General features: G+C 36.0%; 1 protein-coding gene across 1 annotated transcript in view; it reads left to right on the top strand.

Annotated features, from left to right (window-relative positions):
* Window positions 1-11,413: 11,413 nt before the first annotated feature.
* EPHA6 (EPH receptor A6) overlaps window positions 11,414-14,621 on the top strand; it is an 869,632-nt gene continuing 866,424 nt past the window's right edge. Inside the window, 2 exon segments of the mRNA XM_033122487.1 lie at window positions 11,414-11,630; window positions 11,632-11,813. Of these exon segments, the coding sequence (XP_032978378.1) occupies window positions 11,431-11,630; window positions 11,632-11,813 (382 nt within the window). The 5' untranslated portion in view covers window positions 11,414-11,430.

The raw sequence follows: 14,621 nt of genomic DNA on the forward strand, positions 1-14,621 counted from the left end.
CCCTCTACTACTTTCAATGTATATGGTTCTCATAGTGATTAACCTATACCCTGGTATTAGGGGTAGAAATGTGAACAATGAGAATTCTGTATCCTTCTGTTAATGGTGATTTGTTAAAGATCTACCAATATGATCAAAGTTGAGCTAATAGAAGCTATGATTGTCATAATTCTTTTCTGCTTAAGTAAGTCGGAAACAGGTAAGTCGGAAACAGGTTTCTGTCATTCCAAAGCAATAAAGTTTGACTCAGTTCACTCATAGACATTAAAGAAGATACTGCTGCATAAACAAACAAAAAAACAAAAAAATTGAAGTGTTATTGAAATGAAGTAATCATACATTCATAAAATATTTTGTGAATTAAAATTATTCAATTTTTGATATAATAAGAATTAGAGCCAACAAGTTTTCTAAAATTGGAACAAATACAAAAGGATTGGAATATATGAAAGAAAAATCAATAGACATGAAAAAAATCAAACCAGAGGGTCAAAAATCTATATAAAAAGATACCAAAGATAGAATACAATTTATTTTCAAAAGAAATAGTCTGAGTTTTATATCCCACATGCTCTTTTTAAAGAAATAAATTGATGATGGACTGCAGAAAAAAAAAATTTTAGGTCAAATGAAATATTTTAATTAAATTTAAATGTTAAAATATAGGATTGAAATATTTTTAAAAGTCTAGTTTAACAATTGTTTTCCTATTTCAGAAATAAATCTGTGCTAGATAATTCTTACTAATGACTTAAAGAAGACAATTTTTATCAACAAAGAAAAAATAGCCCAGTCATTTTAAAAACAAACAAACAAGCAAATAGTTAAATTTAAAAAGTTGTATACTAGGCAGCTGGATGGCTCAGTTGGTTAGATCGCGAGCTCTGAACATCAGGGTTGCTGGTTGGATTCCCACACGGGCCAGTGAGCAGTGCCCTCCACAACTAAATTGAAGACGATGAGCTGCCATTGAGCTTCCGGAAGGGCGGTCAGATGGCTCAGTTTGTTAGTGGGTGAGCTCTCAACAACAAGCTCTCAATTCCCGCATGGGATGCTGGGCTGCGTCCCCTGCAACTACAGATTGAAAACAGCAACTGGACTTGGAGCCGAGCTGCACTCTCCACAACTAGATTGAAGGACAACGACTTGGAGCGGATGGGCTCTGGAGAAACACACTGTTCCCCAATACTCCCCCATAAAAATAAATAAATAAATAAAATAAAATAAAGTTGTATACTAAAGGCATTTGGCAAACAAAATAATACATAGAATCATGCCCTAAAATTAATGAAGTCTGAGAGAAGTTTTTATTTAATTTGAGCCATTAGATCATTATGCTGGCACAGGATGAGTCCTTAAGATCCTTTTCATTCCTGATAGGTGTAATCATCAATGTTTCAGCAAATAATATCTGTATAATATTATAATTAACACAATTTACAGATGTAAACCATCTGTACTTTTAAAATTTATAAGACTAACTTAAAAATAAAAAAGTGTTCTAAATCTGTAACAAAGCATTATCAATTGACTCAACTGTCCTTTAGATTTGGGCATTTTCATAATGGCAAGAGGTTAAAATACTCATAGGTACTTTATTCTTGAGTTTTCCTTTTTAAGAAATGCTTCTCAGTCACACACAGTACATTTCTGAAAAAGTCTTTACACTCTCATCCAGAATATTAGCATTTCATATAATCCTCCTATTTGTTCTCTCTGGCTGAAAACCTGGGGAAAATTTTCAGTGAGGATTGGAGTATATTATTTTTAGTACTGTCTTAAATATACTGAATGTGGATTACTTAGTCCCAGTTTAGTTGATAAATATATGACAAACTTATATCTGGCTTTGGAAATAATAATTTTTTAACTAACACAGTTGATGCTAAGCCAAAACAGTCACAAAAATAGAGATGGTGAATATATTTTTGGTAACTCTCATACAACATGTGACTAATTTATGTAAGGTACAATTTAATTTTTCTAACTTTTATGAAAAGAAGTGCTATACTCATATTCTAAACTAATTTTTTTTGAATTACCAACTTAATTATGCCTCTGGGTATAGTTTCAGAATATAGAATAAAATGACGCATTTTTAATTTAAACATGCAGAATGATCTGAGCTGATTTTTTCGAAGTAGAATGGGGGCAGAATCTAGGTATGATTTAAGAATACACAAAATGACTTCTGAAAATATATAGTTTAGAAGCTAGAGGTTTTCCTTCCAGTCTTCTTAAATAGCTCTATTTATAGTTTAAATAGGTTGTTAAAAAAAGTAATCTTTTAATCTATATAATTAGGTACTTGAGCCATTTCTAGTCCATTATTAATATCCAAATAAACATTAGGAAGCCCTGTACTTTCTACCTTTAAAATAGATGGACAATCCATCCACTTCCTCCTCACTATACCACTCTAGGACAAACCATTATTATCTCTTTCCAGAATTACTGCCCAAACCTCTTATTTTTTCTGCATATAGTCTTGCCTGTATTAGAAAGAACAGACAGAGCTCTATTTAAGATGTAGGAATCATTGCCCTGCCACTTAGTAGCAAGTAATCTATATGTTTTGGCTTCATCATTTGTAAAATGTATACAAAAGGTACCTACCTCATAGGGCTGTGATTATTCAGAAACAGTGTGAGACATATGATAAGCATTTAATACATATTAACTCTAGAATGTAAGTTCTATGTGAGCATGCTTTCATCTGTTTTATTCATCACTTTAATACTCAGCTTTAATACTCACTTTAATACTCAGTAGCCTTAAAAAGCTACTCCATATGGAATGCAAAACATTAATAGCTGAATAAATATGAGCTAGTAGCATTCGGAGACAGGTGTTAATTAAGAGAAAAAATTTAAGAAAAAAGAGAAAAGGTATCCATCCTGCAAGAGTCACAAATGTGTAAATGTTGGGCCATGAGAACAAAGAATGAGTTCATTTGGGAACTTAATCATAGTCGGGAAGATTCACTGAAAATATTCCATGACCCGAGATTAATTTCATAGACTTAGATAAATTTTACCTACATAGATACACAGATATGCAAACTATATGTGTGCATGCTTGTGTACATTTGTGTAAACTATCTGGGGTCACAAGAGAGGCAGCATAGCAATTAATGGCACAGAAAGACTGACTGGGGGTTCATTTCCCTGCTTTATCACTTACTAGCTAGATTACTGCAGGCAAGTTTTGTGCTTCAGCTGTCTAATCTATAAAATCAAATAAGAATCGTAACTACTTCAAAGTGTTATTTTGAGGATTAATTGAATTCCTACTTGTGATTAGTATTTGTAATTATTATCTGAAATTAATATTTGTACTTGGAACAGTGTCTGGCATGCAGTAAATACTATGTAACTCTTTGCTGAGTAATACAAAAATTAATATGTTTTACTTCATATTTCCAGATTTATTTAGGAGATGATGACATTTTTATTGGATTCTTTTTTTTTTACTTTGGTGCTTATGACAATTGAAGTTGCAGAAGGATACTATCAAGTGACAAACTTTAGGGTGATATAAATGAAACAGTGGTAAACAGATACTCCAGCTTTCCTGTGAACCTTCATATTCTGAAAAATCTACTATCATGAAAATGAGATCCTGATAATGTTTTTATATGTAAATTGAAAAAGTCAAAAAGGAAAACAAAACAAAACAAACAAAAAAGGCAAACACTAGAATCTAAATGGAAAAATCTTGCTGCTTCTTTAACAAATCTCTGGGTAAGAATATTAATTTTGGAAACTTCACTACCATTATTGAGTCCTTCGAGTCACTAATTTTGTGGAACCCAGGCAGGGTAACAGACATAGCGAGCATAGCAGGGTTGATGGCAGCTCCAGAACCATTTTTTTAAATGGCATTATTATTTTTTTTTAGATAGCATCAAAGATTAGACACATTAGGCAAGTAATGCTCTTCAGAATTTAAATATGTTTTAATAATATTATGAGTTTCCATTAGTGATACTTTTAATGTCTTCTAACCAACTCTTCTAACCAACTCAATGTAATATGCAAAAAGCATATAGCAGGCTGGCTTTGAAGACAGTGTAAACACATGTAGTAGCAGAGTTATTGTTCAAAGTGAGCTTCGTTTTTGCCCATGACAAACATGACTGTGTGTGAAAGAATGTCTATAGTAAGTATAAGCTGTATTTGTAGAAAGTACTGTGTGCACTCGATGTTTACATGGTTTTCAAATCCATTTCTTATTTTCCTTGATTACCAATGTGGAAGTATTGAAAATAAAACTATATATACATATACAAAATATCGTGCTCTCCAATGTGGTAGCCACTGTCCCACATGGAGATTTGATTTTAAATTTATTAAAATAAATGGAAACTAAAAATTCAGTTCCTCAGTCACATTAGACACATTCAAATGCTCAAAAACTACATGTGGATGTTGAGTAGTGGCTACTGTATGGAACAGAATAGATATAGATAGAACATCTCTAACATTGCAGTGAGTCCTATCAGGCATTAATTAGTTCTATTAATGTTAATATATACCATTTGTTTTAAATAAATTACATATAACCTTAACATTTTATTTGAAAGTTGTACGTATTCTCAATGAGCAAGGAACATTCTTTTTTTCATTGGATAAAAATACTTCAAAAACAAGCATGGATATAGTTCATATTTCATATCTATTTCAAATGATGACGCAAAATAAATCAGGAGCAAATAAATCAAGAATTGCAGTTGACTATATTAATACTAATCTAACTCAACCTAGTGCTTGTTTGCATTTTTTCATTAATTTGGAAAATTTTATTTTTACCAACAAAAATATCAAAGATATTAAAATAGAATTCCAAATACTATGAAAGTAAGTGCACTTCTAATACTTTGGACCATAAATGGAATGTATCACTGGAATACAAGAGGAGTCTCACATAGGGTCTATAATGGAATTTAGTTCCCCGAGTAGCAAAAAAACATTTTCATACCAACTCAGATAAGGCACAACATATGTGTAATATATATTATTCACATATAATTTATAAAGCTATAATGACTCAAGTGTTTATTGATCTTTAACAAGCAGAAATAGGACATCTAGGAACTTTTTCACAGTTGAAATATATAAGTATTAAATTATCCTTTATGAAAAAAGTTAATAACAGTTGCAAATTTGACCAAAAAAAATAATTAGTATTAAAAGACAATTACTTAGCACATATTTTTTGTGGAGATGTAAAAGAAACATGCTCTTCTCTTTAAAGACTTTTCAAGGTCCTTGGGAAGATAGGATATGTGAATCAAAGTTAGTCAAGAATATAAAGAACCATATACTAATTGTCAAATGCTTGGTATCAGTGAGTTATATAGACTTTTTAATAATCTAATAATTATAAGATGATATTGAGAAATGTTTATATTCCATGAAAAAATTTAAATAGCCATAGTAAAGAAGCACACTGTGATTAAAATGTTACAGAACCTCTGCCATAAAAGGTAAATATTAGGAATATTAAGTTTTCATTGGGTTGTTATAGATCACTTGGAAATATCATGAGATGTCACTCAAGATTTGTTCTTTTATTTTGCTATAAAGTTCAATATACACCAAAAACAAAAACAAAACTTAAAAAATGCTAACATTGTTCCTGATTTGAAACTAAACTGAGATATTAAAAACATTTTTATAAAAAAAAACTTTACCCACAAAATCAAGCTTAAGCAATGGATTAAGGAATCATTTCTCTTCCTCTAACACTTTTAATGTATCTCTAATTTGACTGGAGTAAAAGAACATATTTTGCATTATCTGTATCAAAATACTTAAAATGTTTAGTTCATAGTGGTTATTAATATGGATAATGTTAATAAATTTAACATTTAATTATTTGACATACCCAAGTATTTTTATTGCAAAACCTAGCTTTGCTTTTTTCTGAAGCAGGGCATAAAGTATCTTAACGCAGACATAATACAAGACAAAAAAGATCAGTCTATTTGCAATAGACTAATTTGATACTTGAATAGAAATTAACAGCAGTATTCCTGGTATATTGTTATTCTTATTTGTTATGATGGAGATTATCAGACATATTTCAATATATTATGGGTTTTTCTAAAGACAGTTTTACCTTTATCATTAGCTGTTCCATTTGAATTTTAGAATACACTCTTTAATGATATTTATTATAATTGAATGAAAACAAAGTTGTTTTAACACAGCTGGTCATTCTGGGTCATAAAAAACTGAATAGTATGCTGGTAAAATTGAAATAAATTTAAATATATAATTTTAAAATTTATATAATTTAGTTAAAATTACTTTTTGTGGATAACTAATGCCACACAGACTGTTGAGTAAATATAATTTAAAAACTCCAAGTTATTTGAATCTCGTTGAATTATTAAGATTTGGCCATTGTGCATAACCTATAGTATTGTATTTCATGTTAGTAGAAGTCCATACACTAGCTTTCAGAGGATGAACCAATCTAAGAGTAGGTTTAACTCAAGCAAAAGTGGTAACTGTAGAGATCTATATGCCTTAGAGTGAAAGGATGTGATTCTTTTCCTCTTATGTAACTATAACAATTTGACATTACATTAGGGGGTTACATAGAATGATATGTATTGGAAAAATTCATATGTCTGTGCCCTTCAATATAATATAAACTTCTGACTGTTAGGAACTGTTAGGAACTAAGTCCAAATAACCTCTGTACCTTGCCCATAATGCTCAGCACAAATGCACATGAAAATCTCACTTGGTAAATGGTTACTGAATTTAAAAAGTATTAGACAAGATGTCTTCAATGAATTACAAACACACACACTCACATACATATATAACGTACATAAATGATATGCATATGATATATGTATATTTTTCTTTTACTATAAAATACCATTCAACACAACAACAAAGTATACAGTCTCACAGCAAAAGAAACCATAGTACATTTTATGTAGTCTCAAATTGATTTCTTTTCCTGTGAGGTTTTTAAGATTTGATACACCAACAATAAAGTAAAATACCCAGCGCTGTTTTGAACTTCTTCTTTCAATAAACAAAAACAAAAAAACAAACAAAAAGAGCACATCCTCATATCAAAGAAAAGATTCTGAAGTAAATGATGTGTTTTTCCCCTGATTGCATATTTTCTTAAAGCAAGGGGCCTCAAAATAACTATATTTAACTTTGTGGATTATTTTAAGTTTAGCTGTCCACATGCTAAAACATATAATATAATCTTTTAATTAATTTATATTTTAAAGTTGATAACATTACAACAATAATATTGTTTGTAGTGTGTCTCTAAATTTTATATTAACAAAAAGACTTAGACAATTATATCTATTCAAACTACTAAATTAATATTTTAAAACCTCATGTTTTGACATACTTGAGGATAAACATTCTTTTTATGTTTCTTCTACCTTGACCTTAAAGTGATGTAAATTACAGATATAAAAGATTAATTTACTCTTTTACCAGAATAAAATACTTAAGACTTTCTCAAGTCTTGAAACATGCTTACTATTAAACAATATAATCCTTTTTTCTTAAAGGAATTAATTGTAGGTTAATTCCACCTTTCATTATTTAAAAAGTCTCTCCTCTTTTCATTATTTAAAAAGCAAATAGTATTTGTGAATACTATTATTTATATTATAAATTAAAGCTTTGACTAGTTTCTAGCATCACATATTCTGTTTAATAAAAATGTAATCATTCTTACCTGAATCCAGACCACACATATCATGAAGAACAATGGTCTGTGAGAATACAGAAGAATTCTGAACAATGTAGTATTGAAAAATGAGACATGAATGTTTTCCTGAATATGGGTATGATTTAAACAGACAAGTGCAGATAAATCTACATGAATATTGCATCTGGTTCATTGAGTGGTTTATAATTTTGAAACTGTCACATGTCAGCAAATATATCAACACTGAAAGAAAATAAAAAAGGAAGTACATTTCTGTTAAGGGCAATTGCTTCTAGCTCACATAAGATAACCATGACAGTATTTTAAGTAAAAAGTTAGCTTTTAAAAACATTTTTACTCAGATTACCTTTAACTCATCTCTGAATGAAGACAGCTAAGCTCATAAAAAGAGCTCAACAAATATTTTATAATGAATATGCATACTAGTGTGCTTCTTGTGTGTATATACATTTATATGTATATATAACCTAGAACACAATCAAATAGCCATGGTTAATTCTTCTTACAGTCATGGTTTGAAATTGATAATCATTTCAAACCCATGAAATCTCATTATAGTCAAAGACTTGATAATTATATTTTAATTCACCGTTTTTGAGATTTTACTTGAGGACATTATCTTCTAGACATGTAATAGACAGTATCTAAACATATGAAGTATGTTTTGTTTTAATATTGAGAAAAGTCAGGTAATTATTTTTTTCTTAAAAATCGAAACCAGAATATGACTATCAATGATCTGTTCAGGTAAGTAATATATTATGTCATACTTGATTATAATTTCTTTAAACAAAAATTGAGAAATGTAGGTAGTGGTGAGGATAGAAACTCAGTTTAATCAAGCTGCTATTGTTACTGTGAAGTAAATAATAGCTCATATTTCACATATTGTACCACGATTTATAACTAAGTGTGAATCCTAGAAAGGAATCTTAGCTTTTCTGTTTCTCTTTTTCTTTTCCTTTCCCCCCCTTTTTCTTTCTCTCCCTCCTTTTCTCCCTCCCTCCCTCCTTTTTCTCCCTCTGTTAGAACCATTCCCTTCTAGCCTAATTTTAAAAGAAACTTCTTGGTGCTCTATTTATACTACATTCTCTAAAATGGAATACTCAAAATATCACAATTTAAAACTTTGACATTAAAATATTTTTACTCTAGGTTTTTTTTAAATAACTTCTTTTAAATGGTGTTCCATTTAAAACATCTCCTTGCAAGTCTAGTAGTTAATTTAAAAGCTAGAAGTTTAGAAATGGATTAACATGGTTTACATTTCTAAAATAGTATTACGCATTCCTTTAATTTATCAGAATATAGTATATTTTAGGCATTTAAAAGGAGTGTCTCTTTTGGACACAATTTTTCTCATAGTGAGTTTTTAATGAAGTCTATAAAACTACTCACTGTAAGTCAATATTTTAAAAATTCAAATTTAATTATAAAAGGTCATGGAAATATGTTATTTGACAATTCAGTACATAAGGAGGTTATTTTGAATCAAAACATCAGTATAATGAATCACTAAACACATCTAAGAACATTTATTTCGACATAACGATTTATATTACAATGTAGCCTTTTAATTTTAATTTGTAAATTGTAAGTTCACTTTGCAAATGCCAATGTGGTCAGTTAACATCAGTAAGAGTGGTAAAATCAGTAACAAAAACAGATTTTACTCCTTGAAGTACCAACATATAAAGTCCATACTTGGTTATCTTGTCAAAAGTGATTTGCATACATTTAAATTGGCGTGGACACCTTTAAAGAGAGCCAGTGTTTGAATTCGTAATGAGAGTGAAAGTACAGTCACCAATAGGAAACCGTCCTCACATTCTCAAAATCACTTGCAGTTTCACATTTCTCTCCATGCAGGCGAATTAGACGTGGTGCATCTTTTGCTCTCCTTCTCTCTTCGCCTTCAAGTGACTATAATGCAATAATTGGAACCCCTTCAACTACAGTATGTGACACAAGCATCCAAGGCAGAAACACGTCGACCGGGAGGGTCTTTTCCAGAATTCCCTAAGCGTGGAACGCTGACCCTTTGCTCTTTCATCTACTACTCTCCCGACTCCTGCCACTGTGCCGTTTCCCGATCCCGTGCCCTTAGCCCACTTTGAAAATATCGTCCATCCTTTAGAATACCGCTGCTCTCTCTTCTCGGTTCACTTTTTCTCCATTGCCATACATATTTTTTTCAAAACATTCCGGTAAGTTTTGCGGTGGGCTTTTCAACCGCACTCGACTGTAACAGCCGAAGTCCGTTCAAGAGTGAAAATGACGATGATAATAACAGCGAATGAAATATTACAGGATTCCCTACACTAGCAATATGGGTTCCTCGGCGCGCCCTTAACGCACTCTGTTTAGCGGGAGAGCTTTCGTCCTTCCTTGCGGTCTCCACCTGAGGAGAGTGGAGGCATTTTGTTGTCGACTAACCCCCTCTAGCGCCGAACTGGCAGCAACCGAACCGTGGCCACCAGGCTGGCTGAGCGCGGGGCTTGGCGGAGCTCAGCCGCGCTCGCGGCTCCGGCCCTCCCCTCTGCGCCCACCTCCGCGGCGGGGCGAGAACGTGTGGACCACGGACGCCGAGACCTTCGTGCTGCCCTGGCCCTGGCCCTGGGGCCGCGTGGTCCCACCGAGTAGCCAGTCCGCGGCTTCCGACCCGCCCCAGCGAGGGCTGGGAAGGAGTGGGTGCCGCGAGAGGGCAGCTCACGCACGAGAGCGGTCAGCTCGCCGCTCACTCGGCGCCGCGGTGGATGTAGCCACGCGCAGCTCAGACCGTGGGCTGCTCAGGGAGCGCTGTCCGACGTCGCCACGCCGCGGGCACTCCGGGATCGCAGCGCCCCAGGAGGCAACGATGCTCGTGACCTCCACCGCGAAGTCACCACGGCGCGGAGACCCGAAGACCTCAGTGAAGGCCAGCGTGACGCACCCGCCCACAACCTGCTTGATGTGACTCCAGTGCTGCTGGCTCCCTCCCTTTGCTTCGCTAGGACTCGAAGCAGCGGAGGCAGCCACCAAGCTGGGGCGCTCGCTCGGGTGGACAAGTTTGGCCGACCCGCGCTGAGGAGCGGTCCGACTGGTCCGCCGCCACCAAGCTCGCACCGGACAGGGAGCGCCTGCCCACAGCACGCGCCCCCTCCAGCAGCGATGTGGAGAGGCCTGGGGCAGGCGGTGTCGGGACCTGACTAGCCCTAAAATTCTCGGCGCTGCTGGCGCGAAATGGGAAGCAAAGTGCTTGGGGGACTAAGTGCGGCCTCAGAGATACCCGGAGAGCGGCTGCCAAGGCCGAGGTGCCTCGCAGACGCGGCCGAGTTGGAAGTGTTGGCGGTGCGAGCCCCTGCGGTCGCCATCCAAGCGAGGGGCTAAGGGAACAGTTCGATAGCTCGCTCGGACGAGTCGGGGCCCCTTGGAGCCACGTCATTCGCTTTGCTCGCCCGGCACAGGCCAGAGGAAAGTTCCCTTGGCCCCCCGCAACACCTCCCAGCTGCTGCGCCTCCCTGCTTTAGGCTCTGCGAGTGCCCACTTCAGTCCGGAGAGGCGCTCCGGCCGCCGCACCTGGTCGTCCCTCCCCCATCCCCGCCGTGAGGCGCCCTCCCCCGCCCTTCGCTCCCCTCCCCCAAACCACAGCCCGAGCTCGCTCCTGCGCGCGCGCTCTCCCGGGCCCTAGTGAATAGTCCTCGCGCGAACGGGACACGGTGGTGGATGCAATTCCGCTCGCCTACCGCCGCCAGGAGCTCCCTGGCGCCGCAGGCAGCGTCCTCCTCCGAAGCAGCTGCGCCTGCACCTGGGCAGCCTGGACCTTCGTGTCCTGCCCTCGGGGCCTCGCGCGGGGGGCGCCCCGGGACACCCCCTGCGGGTCGGGTGGAGGAGGAAGAGGAGGAGGAAGAAGACGTGGACGAGGTTCCCCTCCCCTACACAAAACACCTGGCTGCGCTGCCGTCACTTCTCTTTAAGGGGGAAGAGAAGAGAGCCGGGGAGAGCCATGGGGGGCTGCGAAGTCCGGGAATTTCTTTTGCAATTTGGTTTCTTCTTGCCTCTGCTGACAGCTTGGCCGGGCGACTGCAGTCACGTCTCCAACAACCAAGGTAAGGGACGGGGTGGAGAAGCGGGAGGGGGCGGGAGGAGGCGGGTGCTCTGAGGACTGATGCTCTGAGAACCGGTGCATTGGTCGCCTGCAGGTAACTTCGTCCTGGGGTAGGCTTTTCCGGGCTTCGCCCCACGAGGGGTTCCAGGGTGTCTCCTTCACCAGAGCAACCTGTCCACATGGACAGCAGCCGGCGATCTCACCAGCTGAGGTCCTTACTGCTTCCAAAGGTCTTTAAGGGATGCGTGAACATCAGCAGCATTTGAGTCCCACCGCTGGCGGCCGCGGAACCGCTCTTCGCTGCGCTGCCTCCACGGGAGGCCAGTCTCCGTGGCACAGGCTAAATGGAGACTTCTGGCTCTTGGCGGCCGTTCCTAGCGCGGTAATGTGTGTGTTGGGTCCCCCACACGCCTCAGGAACGCAGATCACTCCCGCTCTACCATGTGGCCAGATGCCAGCCTTTGCCTTCTCCGGTAACTGTCGCCCTTGCCCCATTCAGACCGAACGTACACTTGTTAGAAATTATTCCTAGACTAGATGCCCACAGATTTGTGTTTGTGGTTTCTCTTTCTTGTAGGCACAAGGGGTAGAGGGAAATAACCCTTAAGTGTGAATGGTGAATATCCTAGTTGTGGATATACTATTCCTAAAGTCCAGTCTTATTGGCAGATTTTTTTTTTTTTTTTTTTTTAGGAAGACTGTTATTGTAGGTAAAGTGGTAACATGAATGTGAATAGTGAAATCAGGTTTACCAACATGGAATGCACTTAGAATTTTTAAACATTTTCTTTCTGTTCAAACAATATGAGACATATCTCAGTGGATTTTTGCTATGATTATTTAAAGATCTATGAAAAAAATATAATCAGCATCGTCTAAATCCTCTTAAACTAAGCAGCGAACAACCATAAAAGTTTTCTAGCATGTACCTGGCTGAATGCTCTCACTGGCAATGTGATGACCACCGATATGTCACCTGTTATGTCACACTTTTCTAAAGACTTCAATTATAGTTACTATTTAACATATAAGACCTCGAAATAATTTCCAGATATAAAAATGGAGATCACATGATACAAAAGTGTGCATTTTTTTGTGAGGGTGCATTTTTTTGTGTGGGTGAGAGAGAAAAGGCAAGTAAAAACAGCCTTCTTTTTTGTCATTATGACCATTTAATTCTATTTAGAAATATATTATTTAGAATCAACAGTTAAGCTCCCATTTAAACAGTTGGTACTTTTGGCATGTTTCCCTAATTATTTTTGTTTGTTTGTTTGTTTTTTTAACTGCCAGATTTCATTCACACATGCATATATAAATTTGGAAATCATATGTACCCGTAATGCCTTTGAAGATGTATCATATAAGTGCCCCTTATTGTGCCGTACTCTCTTACGGCCTATGGCAATGGACACCTTCACACAAATCCCTCATTTGTTTTTAAGGGCTATTGGCGTTAAATATTGAAGAGGTAGCTAATTTAATATACCTCTGTGAAAATAGAAGATTGTTAAAAATGACATGTAATTATTTACTTGGTGTTTTTACATGGTGAGGAGAGAAAAACAATTTTTAATAATTGGAAAATCAGATATTTATGTTGCACTTTATCTTAGTATCTGGGATTGCTAAGGAGATAATATACTTTGAGAGTAAAGTTTACGTGATGTATTTGACAGTTTCCATGCAATAGTTTCCCTCAGTCAACATTAATTTATTCATTAAGTACCTCTGAGACACCAGTAACCACCCTAGACTCTGAGGATACTAACATTATGTAAAACACATATTTGAACCTGCAAATGACTAACGTTTCACTCTACCAAAATCTGTCAAGTGTTGAAGTATGGCCTTTCAGATATTCATATTAAATTTAAGGGCCCAGAAGAGTTAGTTGTAGTTACTGGTTAATCTGTTCCAGTAATTTTTATTTATCTCTTTTTATGCCTTTCCCATACTTTTAAAGGACATTTTACTTAAAATATTTACAAATTACATATAATTTGTGGGTGTTTCATCAATTAGCTTAATTTAATTTTAGTGAATAAGTTTTATTCAGTTTACCCATCTGTTAAATAAGATCATTAAAGATAGTCTACTAAAAGTCTGAATTTGAGTTAATATACTAAAAATACAGGCTATGTATAAGGTTACACTTGGATAAAATATTACCTGAAGGCTAAGTTGGGTAAAATTTAGAGGAGTTCTTTAACAGAAAATTATAGAGAAAATGTGCTCAGATTTTTTTTATCTGACATAAATGATTGCTTATAAAATACTTTTCACAGCCTAAATCATAGTGATTAGAAAGTATGCCTTATAATACTTTGGGTTAACTTTCAAATACTGAAATTATCATACTAATGGTTAATAAAATTATCATACTAATAGTTAACTAAATTTCAAACTTCAAAATATTATTCTTATGAACATTTTGGGATTTTTCTTAATTTGTAGCTTTATCAATAGATAACATGAATCAAAATATATCTTACCAATTTTTAAACATTGAAAACATGGGGCTTTACAGAATTATAGTATGTGTATAATATAGAAAGATTAATGTAAAATATAAATTAGATTTCTAGCACACATAATAAATATCAGTAATATGATTAATATTTAATTTCAAGGAAATGGTGTTCATTTTCTTAAGAACTTCTCATATTAAGAGCTATTGGAATTCATGTATTACTTTTAACATTTGTTATCTTATGGAGTGTTAAATTTTATTTTTATATTACTTGCCTTCTGATTAAGGATATTCACACAGTAAAAATTTTAAAGTTATTTATCTATTTTTTACCAA

The sequence above is a fragment of the Rhinolophus ferrumequinum genome, chromosome 2 (assembly GCF_004115265.2).
Source record: "Rhinolophus ferrumequinum isolate MPI-CBG mRhiFer1 chromosome 2, mRhiFer1_v1.p, whole genome shotgun sequence".
NCBI classification, from domain to species: Eukaryota; Metazoa; Chordata; class Mammalia; order Chiroptera; family Rhinolophidae; genus Rhinolophus; species Rhinolophus ferrumequinum.